This window comes from Oryctolagus cuniculus, chromosome 6, assembly GCF_051225735.1.
Source record: "Oryctolagus cuniculus isolate XC-2025 breed Fujian yellow rabbit chromosome 6, ASM5122573v1, whole genome shotgun sequence".
In the NCBI taxonomy this organism is placed as follows: domain Eukaryota; kingdom Metazoa; phylum Chordata; class Mammalia; order Lagomorpha; family Leporidae; genus Oryctolagus; species Oryctolagus cuniculus.
Genome location: NC_142872.1, coordinates 30,247,077 through 30,259,790, shown reverse-complemented (window position 1 = coordinate 30,259,790; position 12,714 = coordinate 30,247,077). Strand labels below are relative to the sequence as shown.

Sequence of the window (12,714 nt, the reverse complement as noted above, 5' to 3'; positions counted from 1 at the left end):
CAGTAAGTGTTAAGTAAGTAGTGCCCCTTTCCACCAGAAATATTGTCTCCCCAAATGCACTGCTAGAGAAAAATATTTTACGAGATACATCCAGTTCATGCAAGTGACACATATTTGTTGAGATGCCTATTCCTTCTTGATTTTCAAGTTTTGGCAGTCTTCAAGTAAGTACAGAATCCAAATTTTACCTGATTTACTGAAATCCTTCACCTGGGTCACATTTATAAAAAAAATTACCATAGCTTAGACAGCTCGCAGATTCCATGGCAATATAATAATAATAAATAAAACTACTATGAAGAGCCAGACATACTTTTACACATTTTCTTACTAAAATTCTTTTTTCTTGACTCATAATTCTCCTTTCACTCTTTTCAGAATTTCCATTCTACCCATTTCACTTAATTTTGCTTTCCAAAGATAACCATTTCCCCTCTTAGCCCTATCCTGGTTATATTTTAGATACTAAGCTTCTAATTTACTGACAGTGAAATATTTATATACTGGAGAACTTTATAGGCAATGTGATGATGTAATTTTTGAAATGTTTTTAAAGTGCTAGCTCACTGAAGTGCTGTGCTAACATCTAGATCCATGCAATCACCTGAACACAAAGAATGACCACATCCAGCATTCTGTACTAGTGGAAATTCACTTACAGCATTTGAATTGCCCTGATTTCCCAAGCTTCAAACAGGTGGCAGGGAGAGATGCTTTTTGTACTGCAGAGAATGATGGAGTGGACATGGGTTAGGGAACAAAATGCAGTCTAACTTCTGTTTGTGCTAATAACCTAGCTTCAAGAGCTCAAGGTTCAAAATTAGGAGGACACTGGAACATTCAAAAGACACTATTCACTGAAACAATAAATCTCGAGATTTAGGCCTACTCAGTGTTAGATTTATGGGAATGATAGTCTAACTTTATCAGCCAGAATATCTTTTTGCAATGAGAGAAGTTTCTCAGATAGACAGAAAACAAAATCATGTGTTGAATGAGAAGTGATCAACAGCAATTCTGAGTTGGGAATGTGAATCTTTAATAGTACAATGACCAAGCTTTGCCCCTCTTCTTTGGATCAACACAACTTGCATATTAAAGTTATAAAATATAACCAAATAAATATAAAATATATATAATCAAAACAAATTACCCGCCTGCAAGGCCCTAATGCTGCATCTGATAACTCTATCATGTCCATCACTGTTCCTAAAGTCCACCACCCAAATACTTCTCACTTCAGGGCCTTTGCTGTAGTCACCAGAAATGTTCTTCCCTGAGATCTTTGAAGAGATTACATCTTGGAAGAAAACCTCCCTTTGATTAAACTTGTCATCATCAGGAATTTCCCACTCCACTAGCAATGTCATATGAACGCTGGTTGGTTGAAGTCCTGGTTGCTCTGATTCCTACGAAGCTCCCTGCTACTGCACCTGGGAAGGCAGCAGAGGATGGCTCAAGCCTTTGGCCCCTGCCACCCATGTGGGAGATCCACATGGAGTTCCTGGTTCCTGGCTTCCACCCAGCTGCAGCCACTGGGGAGTGAACTAGGGAATGGAAGCTTGTCTCTCTCTCTCTCTCTCTCTCTCTCTCTCTCTCTCGCTGTTTCAAATAAATAAATCAAAATTTAAAAAATAATTTGTCCCCTTGGAGAGATTCTGGGCCAAGTACTCAGAATCATCCCTTTTCCAGGCTCAAGGGGGCTCCTGTAGTGAGAATGCTGGAGCCCAGAAGAGTGAGCGGAGCTTAAAAATCAGGAGGTCCATACTCAGGAGCAGCACACATCTGTCAGGAATTTGGTGTCCTAGACCTACAGCTGCCCTGGAACTTGGATCTGGGGCAGATCTGTGTAGAAGCAATCCAATTCTTGGCATTTCAACATCAGAACAAACAGTACAATCGGGAAGAATAAAAAAAGAAACTAAAGCTAAGGCAACGAGCAGATAGAAGATACTTTGGCTTCAAAGAGGGATTTTTTAGAGATCCCTGCAATGCCTCCGCGACGATCAGGTGTTGAGAGGTGACTGTCCGCCGTCGCACATAGTGACCAAAAGGCGCTGACAGCAGTGTTCCTGTCGCTAAGGCCTGCAGCACGTGGTAGGACAGCCAGGCGTTGTGCCCAGAGTCGGCGTCCACCGCCACCACCTTGGTGACCAGGTAGCCGGGCTCGGCGGCGCGCGGCACCGTGTCGAAGAGCGCCGAGCCGTCGGGCCCCAGCGCCGGGTACAGCACCCGCGGCGCGTTGTCGTTGCGGTCGCCCACCAGCACGCGCAGGCTCACGTTGGCGCGCAGCGCGGGCGAGCCCTGGTCGCGGGCCTGCAGCGTCAGCTCCAGGGCGGGCAGCTGCTCGTGGTCGAAGGCGCGCTGCGCGAACACCACGCCGCTGTGCGCGCTCACCGACACGTAGGACGACAGCGCGCGCGGCTCCAGGTCGCTGGCCACGATGGAGTAGGACACCTGGCCGTTGGGGCCCACGTCGGGGTCGGAGGCGCTGACCTGCGCGATGGAGGCTCCCGGGGGGTTGTTCTCGGGCACGTGGACCACGTAGGCGGCCTGGTGGAAAACCGGAGCGTTGTCGTTGACGTCTGAGATGTGTACAGTGACGCTTACGCTGGCGGAGAAAGGCGGCTGGCGGTGATGCGTGTAGTGATGGTGACCTACTCCGTATATGTTGTGGTTCCAAGGTCCGCATCTGTTAACAGCTTGTAATTACTGTAGGAAGTCGATTCTGAAAGGCGATTTTTCTTGTATTAAGTAAGCACATGACCTCCCCATTTTCTTTCGAATTTGAATCTTGTATTTTTTTTTCATATGTATATATGTGTATGTGCATATATACTTGAAAGGCAGAGTTGGCAGGGAGGTGGTAGATCTTCCATCTGCTGGTTCACTCCCCAAATGGCTGCCAAGGCCAGGGCTGGGGCAGGCTGAAGCCAGGGAGCCAGGAACTCCATCATGGTCTCCCAAGTGTATGGCAGGGGCCATCCTCCACTGCTTTCCGAGGCCTCGTCAGGGAATTGGATAGGAAGTGGAGCAGCCAGGGCTACCTGCCTATACTATGCGGTAACTTAACCTACCATGCCACAACGTGGGCCCCTGAATCTTGGGTTTTAAAACAAGCTATTGCTACTCAAGGTGCAGAATCTTTGGGGATCACTTTGGAAATGACATCTGGGATGCTGTCCTTATTGTGTAGACTTTCCATCTCAAGGATACATTGTGTAACCAGTCTTCTGTCTGTTGCTTCCAAAACCATGGACTATTTTTACTTTCTTGGGAGTCCAATGTACTGAAGTTTTCATTTATCCACTACTGTGATCAAGACCAGATGAGATATGGGTATTCCAGGTCTCTGCGTTCATGCTCTGCGCCAGGTGGGCCCGGGAGTGTGTCTTCCCAAGGCTGACCTTGTACACCTGCTGGCTGGACACCAGGGGTAATCCTTGATGCTAAGCACTTAGATCAGGATCTCAGCACAGGGTTCCCACCTTCAGAGGTTATCAGCTCCAAGTACTGGGAGCTCTGCTTTCCCATGTGTAGTGGTTTTCCTATCGCAAGTTCAACACAGTTCTTTCCACTGTTGCTCTCTTTTATTTGGAAGATGTAGTGTTGCTGCTAAGGTGGTAATTTTGTAAGTAATAAATTGCTTCCAAAATCAAGATCTACAGCAGCTTCTGTGGTTGGGTCAACTGAGAGAAATTTAACTTAGTGACATTCCTACTGAGCAGGGGGGCATTATCATTTACCTCCTGAATCTCCATATTAATGTAGGGGATGTTTAAAGGATTTAAACTACCACTTTCTATATTTCTTAACATTTAAAAACATTTTTAATCAGTATATCCTAATTATACATATTTATGGGATACATGTAAACTCTCTAATGATCAGATTAGGGTAATAAGCCTATCCGTCACCCTCAGACATATATTATTTCCTTGTGTTGGAAAAACTCAAGCTATTTTAAACTATTAAATTAATTGTTGTCAACCATTGTCACTTACTGTGCTATAAAACATCAGAATTATTCCTCCTATCCAGCTGTCCCTCTGTATCTGCTAACATTCTCTCTCCACAGCCTCCACCCACCATTCCCAGTCTCTGGTGACTGCCATTCTACTCTCTACTTCTACGATATCCACTTTTCAGCTCCCACATATGAGGGTGCCTGATGTGTTTCATGTAACACAAGATCCTCCATTTCCATCCATGTTGCTGCAAACGTTAGAATTTTTTTTATGACTGAAAAGTATCCCATTGTGTAGATACACCACAATTTCTTGTTCATCCATGATGAGCACTTAGGTTGATTGCATATCTTGCATTTTGTGAATACTGCTGCAATAAACATGCAAGTACAGTTTCTTCAATACAGATTTCATCTCCTCTGGATACACACCCAGTAGTAGGACTGCTGGAACCTATGCTAGATCCATTTTTAGTGTTTTTTTTTTTTTTTTTTTGACAACTGCTGTTTCTTAGTGTATATACAAGCTATATTTGGGGAGTGTATCTGCTCCTGACCATCGTGGTAGTTCTCCACTTTCTTCAGTCACTGTGAAGTATTCCTTTTCCACATTTAACCACAGCTTCCATGCAAGTAGTTCTGGACATTGATCCTTGGCAAGAGTTCTAAACAATAAATTCTTGGCCAGTTCCTTCAGGATTGAACAGTGGATCTGCTCAGAGGATGTCCAGCAGGGCAAAACCAACAAGCGGGGAAGCAATATTTGCTGTGGTCCCACTTGGCCCATAGTACAATGCTGTTTGCTATCTCTGTCAGGATTGCTGCTGCTGTAGCAGCCAGAGAAGACTTTGTCAACTACTTTCAGATTATATAGTCTCCAGCCAAGAAGAAGCAGAGCTCACCGCTGGTCAATGTGTGTTCCCAGTTGAGATTTGTAGAACTAGGAGCCACAATAAGAATGTTCCTCTTACGTGGCTGGATTTGCATTCCAGTTGATTTGGAAAGGCACTGAGTGGGAATATTGGGGGTCCGGCTCATTTCTGTGTTTCTGCAGTGGCCAACAGTGGTGGTCTGATTCCTTCCTCTAGAACTACAGCCTGAAGGCCTGAGATTGCGAGCTTCCAGAGAGTTGAGAGCAAAGAGAAAGATGTTTCCCACTGGGATTCGCATGTTGAAAGGTGGCAGTGCAGTCCTGCTCAAGCAATTCAATGTTCCTAGGAACTTGTAACTTCAGTGAATTCACACTAAGTCTAAGTGATGCCCTTTTAAAAATTTCTTCTTGACTCTGAGTATGTTTAAGCTAAAACTCTTCCTACCTCAGGCTTTACTTTTCTCATGTAATACAGTCTCAAGATGAACTGATGGTGGAACCTTCATCTGAATACACACAGGAAGCTTCTATGAGGTTTCACAATATGGAAATCTTATAGATTGTGGCACTTATTTTGATAATTTAACCAATGCCCAGGTCATTAGCTTTGTAACATAGATCAGAGGGTAATCCCTTATTGGGTGTTTGATATAGAGGGGAAAGCATATATAAAATGATTGGATTTGCATTATGATTCTATTTTTCCAAGAAACTATTTTCTATCATTGAACTCAAGCATTTTTTCTAGGTGTGCAAACCACTATGTAAAATGCTTCAGAGACTTAATGAACTAAGAAAATATATTTGCCTTCAATCATATTACAAATAGATCTTTGTATGATTTCTCTAGTAGAAATTATAATGCTACCAGCTTCTTTTACATATCAATAACTTATTTTGTTTGACAATTTCTGCACACTTTCCCAAACCAGATTTCCCATATGGTATTCAGAAACCTCATACTCCTTGAGACAATTTTTCCAGTTATTTTTGCCAAAGACCATCTTTTATCATCAGTATTTTTAAAGTCGAGAGAGAGAGAAAGAGAGGTATCTCCCATTTGTTGGTCTACTTTGCAAACATTCACAACCACCAAGAACTCCATCCCATATAGGTCTCCTACATGGGTAGCAGAGACCCGGCTGCCTCCCAGGGTCTGCACTGACAATAATCTGGAATCTGAAGTTGGACATCTAACCCAGGCACCCTGGTACAGTTGTGAGTGTCTTAATCCAGCATCTTAACCACTAGGCCAAACAATCACCCCAACTTCAATTCTTATATGGCCAAAAATAAATAACTCCAGTCTTCAGGTTTGGGTGATCCATTTTCTAGTGAAATTATCCACAGTCACACTGTAAGAGTCTTCTCTTTTAAAATAAGAAGTTTCACAGGACCCTTGTTTATATCACATTAGTCAGAAAAAAACTATCACAAAATTATCAAATACCCAACTATCTTTTCCCACCTTTTGTGGCCTAAAACTGCAGCTTCTTATCTAAGAACATGTTGAGACACTTAAGATTTTTAAAATAGCTTCCCAAAAGCTTTTAGAACAGTTTTGTTTCTACCTACAGGTCATCAGAGACAAACACACACTCATTATTTCCAAACAGAATATCAACAATGCTGGCATTGAAAGCATGCGTTATTGTTTTTTCCCCTTGTCCACCATAAAAAAAGGCTACACTTCATGAACTACATCCTATGAACCCTATGACTTGCAAGTGTCCTTAATCCCTACCAGAATCTTCTAATTAGGTATTTTCTCTATTATGTTGAGGCTCAAATAGATTAACTTGTCAAAGGTGACACAGTTAGGAAGTGACCTAATTGCAAAGCTGCTGTCCTTCTAGGATACCACCTCTGAAAACCCAAAATATTGGTAACAGGCAATCCCCAGAGCACATTCATTTGCTGATTCATTCACTCATTGAACTACTTTTTAATGAAGCCTATACAACTGAAACTGGAAGTGTGGTTGAGATAAGTGATATCTGAGGTTCACTCTAAGCCGTAGCTCTCAATGATTTTTCCCCAAATCAAGTTAGGTGAACAGAGACCACAATTAGACCATGTTTAGCTTCCCAAATGATTTCAGTTTTTCAGTTACATCATTCACTGATTACCATTTGAAACCTGGCCATATGATAAACACTTTGATCACTTCTACATGACAGGAGAGAATCCCTGCTCTGTATTACTTAGAAAATACAAGTTTTGTACTTTTAGATAAGCTCAAGGGCTTCCTGTTTAAAAGGCACACAAGTAGAACCACACAGTACAGGTATACGTAGGTCCTGCTTGTCATGTAGTATAACTGACATCAGTAACCGCCTTACTTGAGAGCTATTTGATTACATCCTCCCTCTAGGTGGCTTCCAATCTCTTTCATAAGTCTGGGCTTTAACTATCATATTTCTGAAAGAAGATAGGTAACAAATAAAGAAGGAAAAATAATTTGGATGTTATGGTTCCCTGCCCCTTTACAGAATGACCAAAAGCAACCAGGCAATGTTTTCCCAACAGTGATCTATGCTGGCATTCGAGTTCTGTGAAACACTCTGCATTAAGCCTAAGATTCTCAGGACACAGTTAGCATTTATACATTTTCCATGTTTGTAAAAGTTATGGGAAATTTCATGTAGGAAGTAGAAAAAATTACTGCAAATTTTCCACAATAATAAAACTGGGCCCCAAACCCATTTTGTTAATTCTGATTTTTTTTTTTACAAAGTCATCATTAACAACACCAGTGAAGATAAAATGGGCAAAATAAATGTCTATCTTGGTGACACATTATTTTACTAAAATGTGCAATAAGATGGAAAAATAATCTTTTAGGTTTTCACATGAAAACTTCTGCACTATATATTTCAGTGAGAAAGTCCCAGATGTGTAAGAAATAAACTTATCATATTAGTAAGTGTGTGAATGATTTAAAACCAAGAAATGAATCAGGACTCTGAAAACGATGAATGTATGCATCCCCTATGGCCAGAAAAAATTACTGCACTTTAAAAGAAATTAAATGCACTTTATGATTTCAATTGTAGTTAAAAGCCACTCTATAGAAATCTACTAATCTTTTCCCTTTATGCTTCCCATTCAGTTAGATTCCACCCCTCGATAAGAACCTGTGTTCTTAACGGACAAATTGGTATCAGATGCTCCACAAGAAAAATGCTGCACGGTCAACGGGAAAAAAATAAAAGCAGGAAGAGTATTAGAGTTGGTAAATTAAATTAGAAGGCCGTATGGACTATTAATAAAGTGCTTCACGAGCTGTCCATAAACAATCTATTAGATATAAACTGCTAAAAGCAAGCATGAGGGAAGGTGAGCAGGCAGCTGTTGGTTTCTACCACCTACATATTTGTTGGCACCTCCTTTATACATTTCAGATAGACACGAATTACCTATCCTAAGGGTTATTTCACTGCATTCCCAGAGAACATTTGACCTGGACTCACCTGAAGTGAGGCGCGATTGTCTTTAGAAAGCATGGGATCACCTGACAGCAATAGAGGCTCGCTTTTCCCACAGCTCCCCTGGCTGAGGAGCGTGTCCGCGTAGTTGGGCTGCGGGAAGATAATATGGCTCTTCCTTGAATCTGCAGTAAGGGACACCTCGTGGGAATAGGTCTGCAGGAAGGCGCGCACCCCGTCCACGCCCACAAAGTGCGGGTCCGTCAACCCACCACCCACAGCCTGGAGCAAGTGTGACTTGTGCCAGCGCCGCAGCCTGAGCGCCAGCAGCACGATGACGAAGGCCAGGAAGACGCAGGAAACCGTGGCCACCGCCACCACCAGGTACAGCGTGAGGCTCGAGGTTTCAGAATGGGTGGGAGACTCGAGACTGCCTAGGTCCGCCAGCACGTCGGGGATGCTGTCGGCCACGGCCACGGTGAGCGTGACGGTGGCCGAGAGCGGGGGCTGGCCGTGGTCCTGGACGGCCACCACGAGGCTCTGCTTGAGCGCGTCTCTGTCCAGCAGGCCGCGCGCCGTGCGCACCTCGCCCGTGTGCAGCCCCACGGAGAACAGCCCCGGCTCGCTGGCCTTGAGCAGGCGGTAGGACAGCCAGGCGTTCTGGCCTGAGTCTCTGTCCACCGCCACCACCTTGGTCACCAGGTATCCGGGTTCTGCGGCGCGGGGCGCCAGCTCCACGCCTGTGGAGCCGTCGGTGGGGAGGGTGGGGTACAGGATCTCGGGGGCGTTGTCGTTCTGGTCCACCACGAACAGGGTCAGTGACACGTTGCTGCTGAGCGGCGGGTCCCCGCTGTCGCGCGCCACCACTTGCAGCTGCAGGTCTCGGAACTGCTCGTAGTCGAAGGAGTGCAGGGCGTACAGGACGCCGGTGTCCGAGTTGATGGAGACGTAGGAGGACACGGGTACCCCCTGCGGGGTTTTTTCGGCCAGGGAATACGTGATCTGGGCGTTTTCATCACAGTCGGGGTCTCGGGCGGTCACGGAGACCAGGGAGGCCCCTCTGGGGTTGTTCTCTGGGACGTGGGCGGAGTAGGAGTCCTGAGGGAAGGCGGGCGGGTTGTCATTGGTGTCTGCCACCTCCAGGGCGATGTGCGTTTCCGTGGACAGGGGCGGACTTCCCCGGTCGGTGGCGGTCACGGTGATGTTGTAGCTCGGAACCTGTTCCCGGTCTAAGACCGCGTCTGTAACTAAACTATAGTAATTTCCGTAAGATTTGTCTAATTTAAAGGGCAGGTTCCCTGGGATGAAACAGGTCACCAGTCCGTTTTCCCCGGAGTCCTGATCATTTACATTTAAAAGGGCTATTAAGGTCCCTCTGGGGGAGTTTTCGGGAACGGAGCTGGCGAGGGAGGTGACGACGACTTCAGGGGCGTTGTCGTTCACGTCCAGCACTGTGATCCGCACCTTGGCTCGTGCGGAATACCCTGCGTGGTCCATCGCTTGCACTTCCATCTCGTAGAAACCCGACTCCTCGTGGTCCAGCTCCCCGACAGTGGATATCGTCCCCAAACGACTGTCCAGCTGGAAGACTCGGGCCGCCCTGTCGTCCACGTAGCGGAAGGAGTACAGCACTTCCGCGTTGGCGCCTTCGTCCGGGTCCGTGGCGTTGACCAGCAGCAGCTGAGTGCCCACAGCCACGTTCTCCGCCACGCTCACGTGGTACTCGGGCCGCGCGAACGCCGGCGCGTTGTCGTTGACGTCAACGACCACCACGCGAATGCGCGCGGTGCCGGAGCGCGCCGGCTCGCCCCCGTCGCGCGCAGTGAGCACCAGGAGGTGAGCGGCCTTCTCTTCGCGGTCCAGGGCTCGCTCCAGCACCAGCTCCGGGTACTTGTTACCGTCCGCTCCGTTCTGCGTGTCCAGGGAGAAGTGAGTGTTGGCGCTGAGCTCGTAGCTCTGGAGAGAGTTCTTCCCGATATCCGGATCCCAAGCGTGGGGAAGGGGGAACCGCATCCCAGTGGCTGCATTTTCGCTCATTTTTATTTCTAATTCACTTTCACGGAAGTAGGGGGCATTGTCGTTAATGTCCCTCACTTCTACTTCCACCCCGTATATCTTCGCTCTGTCCTCCATCAGAATCTCTAGGTTTAGCTGACACTTGATGGCCCCCATACAGAGCTCCTCCCGGTCTATCCGGCCTGCGGTGACCAAGCCGCCGCTGCGCGCGTTCAGCGCGAACAGCTGCGTCCTACCTCGGGACACGATGCGGACTCCGCGCTGCGCCAGCTCCCGCGGCTCCAGCCCCAGGTCCTTGGAGAGGTTGCCCACGAACGAGCCTTTCTCCAGCTCCTCGGGAACTGAATAGCGTATCTGGGTGCATCCGGTTTCCCACAGGATCCCCAGGAGGACTCCCAGCAGGACCAGCCCTTTGCAGCTCTGGTGCAGTAGCGGCGGAATCATTGTCGCTTTCTTGGAGGATTATTTCCAGTTTTGCTCTTGACCGCCGAAGTCAGGATCGGTTCTTCAGCCGTGCCTGGAATCGGACCCCTGGGGGGTCAAGAGGGGCTCCCCGGTCGGGCTCCTGGAGTCAGTCTCCGCTCTGAGATGGTTCGCTTTCATCTATTCGTGCTTTGTGCTTTAGGCGCATGCAAGGCGGCAGATCTGCGCGCCTTCTCTCTCGGATTGGTGAACAGCGGCGCTCAGAGTCCTAACCAATTACTACACAATCTTGAATTCCCGGGAAAGGATTTTTGGGTTTTTATACCTTAAATAGCTCCACCTACTGTTCTTCAAATAGGGACGGAAGACGGGTTGACTAAGCCAATAGCATTTGTGTTAGCAGAAACTTAGCGAGTTTCTTTTTATTTCTCTAGAACTTTCCATATAGAGCCACTTTTCTTCCGATTCTTCTCTGTAGTTGCCTGTGTTTTCTGAATTTTCCAATGAGCTTTTAAACCAGTTTGAAGTTTTTAAAAACAGTAATTTTGGTGCACCTGCTTTATCACTCTGTCCCTCAGCACACCTATAATGAGCACCATCTCCCTAGGAGTTTCCCATTTTGAGAAATCATATAAAAATTATTTAAAATTTTTGATTCAGCTATAATGTGAGGCAACATTTTCCATAATAGATTCTTCAATAGATTTTCCAAGTGGAAGAATTATTTTAACTAGTGATTGACATTTAACACTTAAAATTTTCATGATATGGAAATCTAAAAATGAGAAATGTGATTGTGCACATTATGAGAATCACACCTGACAAGACATGAATGAAGAAGACACATTAATATTTTTAGAATAAAATGGAAGGGGCCGGTGCTCTGGCCTAGTGGATAAAGCTGCCACCTGCAGTGCCGACATCCCATATGGGTGCTGGTTTGAGTCCTAGCTGCTCCTCTTCCAATCCAGCTCTCTGCTATGGCCTGGGAAAGCAGTAGAAGATGGCCCAAGTGTTTGGGCCTCTGCACCCTTGTGGGAGACTTGGCTTCTGGCTTTGGTCAGCTCAGCTCTGGTTGCTGCAGCCATTCCGGAAGTAACCAGCGGATGGAAGACCTCTCTATCTCCTTCTCTCTCTGCCTCTGCCTCTCTGTAACTCTTTCAAATAAATAATAAATTTTTTTAAAAAGAATAAAATGGAAGTATTACAACTTGTATTGACTGCAAATAATGGTAGTACTTCCACAATTCTACTAGTATAGTATATTTTGAAATAATGTTTAGTGTTGGGGAAGAGTTAAAGAGAAAGAACAATCTGAAGAATAGGATACATTTACATTTTCCTGTGTAATTAACTGAATTCCAACTTTTGAGGTTTACTATTAATACATTTGGAAGCCCATCAAAACAGAGAGAAAAATTATCTCTGTGATAACTATCTACTGTACGTTCATGAATATAAATATTTAAATTCTGAAGATAAGCACGTTTCATATGCGTAAAACAAAACGATACCTTTAAAACTGGAAGGAAATCTACAGGTAGCTGTGAGAAAAGATCAGACACAAAATTCATCTACATGGTGCGATTCCAAGATTACCTTTTCAGTTACCTTAAATATTATCAAGTCATTGCCAGATCATTATTTTAAAAAGACCATTCTCCTGAATTACCTCTCAATGTATTTTAATAAAGTCATATATTTAAAATATTTATCTCCCAAAGAACACCATAGAAAGAAAAAAATTACTGTTTAATTAAAAATATTTGAATGGCAGCAGCATCATAACACTTCTCATAGTAGGTTTTTTGTTTGGTTGGTGTACGTGGATAAAGAATAGCTCAGGCGAAACTGTCAAAATAGTCCAGAATACCTTAAGGCTAACACTAGTTACTGGCCCAAGGAGAAGGGAAAAAATACCGAAAGTGAGAGTGAGCGAGAGAGCAGCAGCAAAGTGGAAGCAATAGTATGTTTTAAAATTTTCTTGCCAAAATATTGGTTTGAAAATT

The 12,714-nt window shown here is 45.2% G+C and overlaps 1 protein-coding gene across 16 annotated transcripts in view; it reads right to left on the bottom strand.

Annotated features, from left to right (window-relative positions):
* The window catches only part of LOC100353508 (protocadherin gamma-C4), a 193,861-nt gene that overhangs the window by 69,390 nt on the left and 111,757 nt on the right, over positions 1–12,714 (bottom strand). The window contains exon 1 of one of the 16 annotated variants that reach the window (XM_017341133.4): positions 8,312–12,673. The exons of the other annotated variants lie outside the window; for them this stretch is intronic. Coding sequence (XP_017196622.3) covers positions 8,312–10,726 — 2,415 coding nt within the window. The 5' untranslated portion in view covers positions 10,727–12,673. Of the gene's footprint in view, positions 1–8,311; positions 12,674–12,714 lie in introns of those variants that run through there. 16 annotated transcript variants of the gene reach the window in all.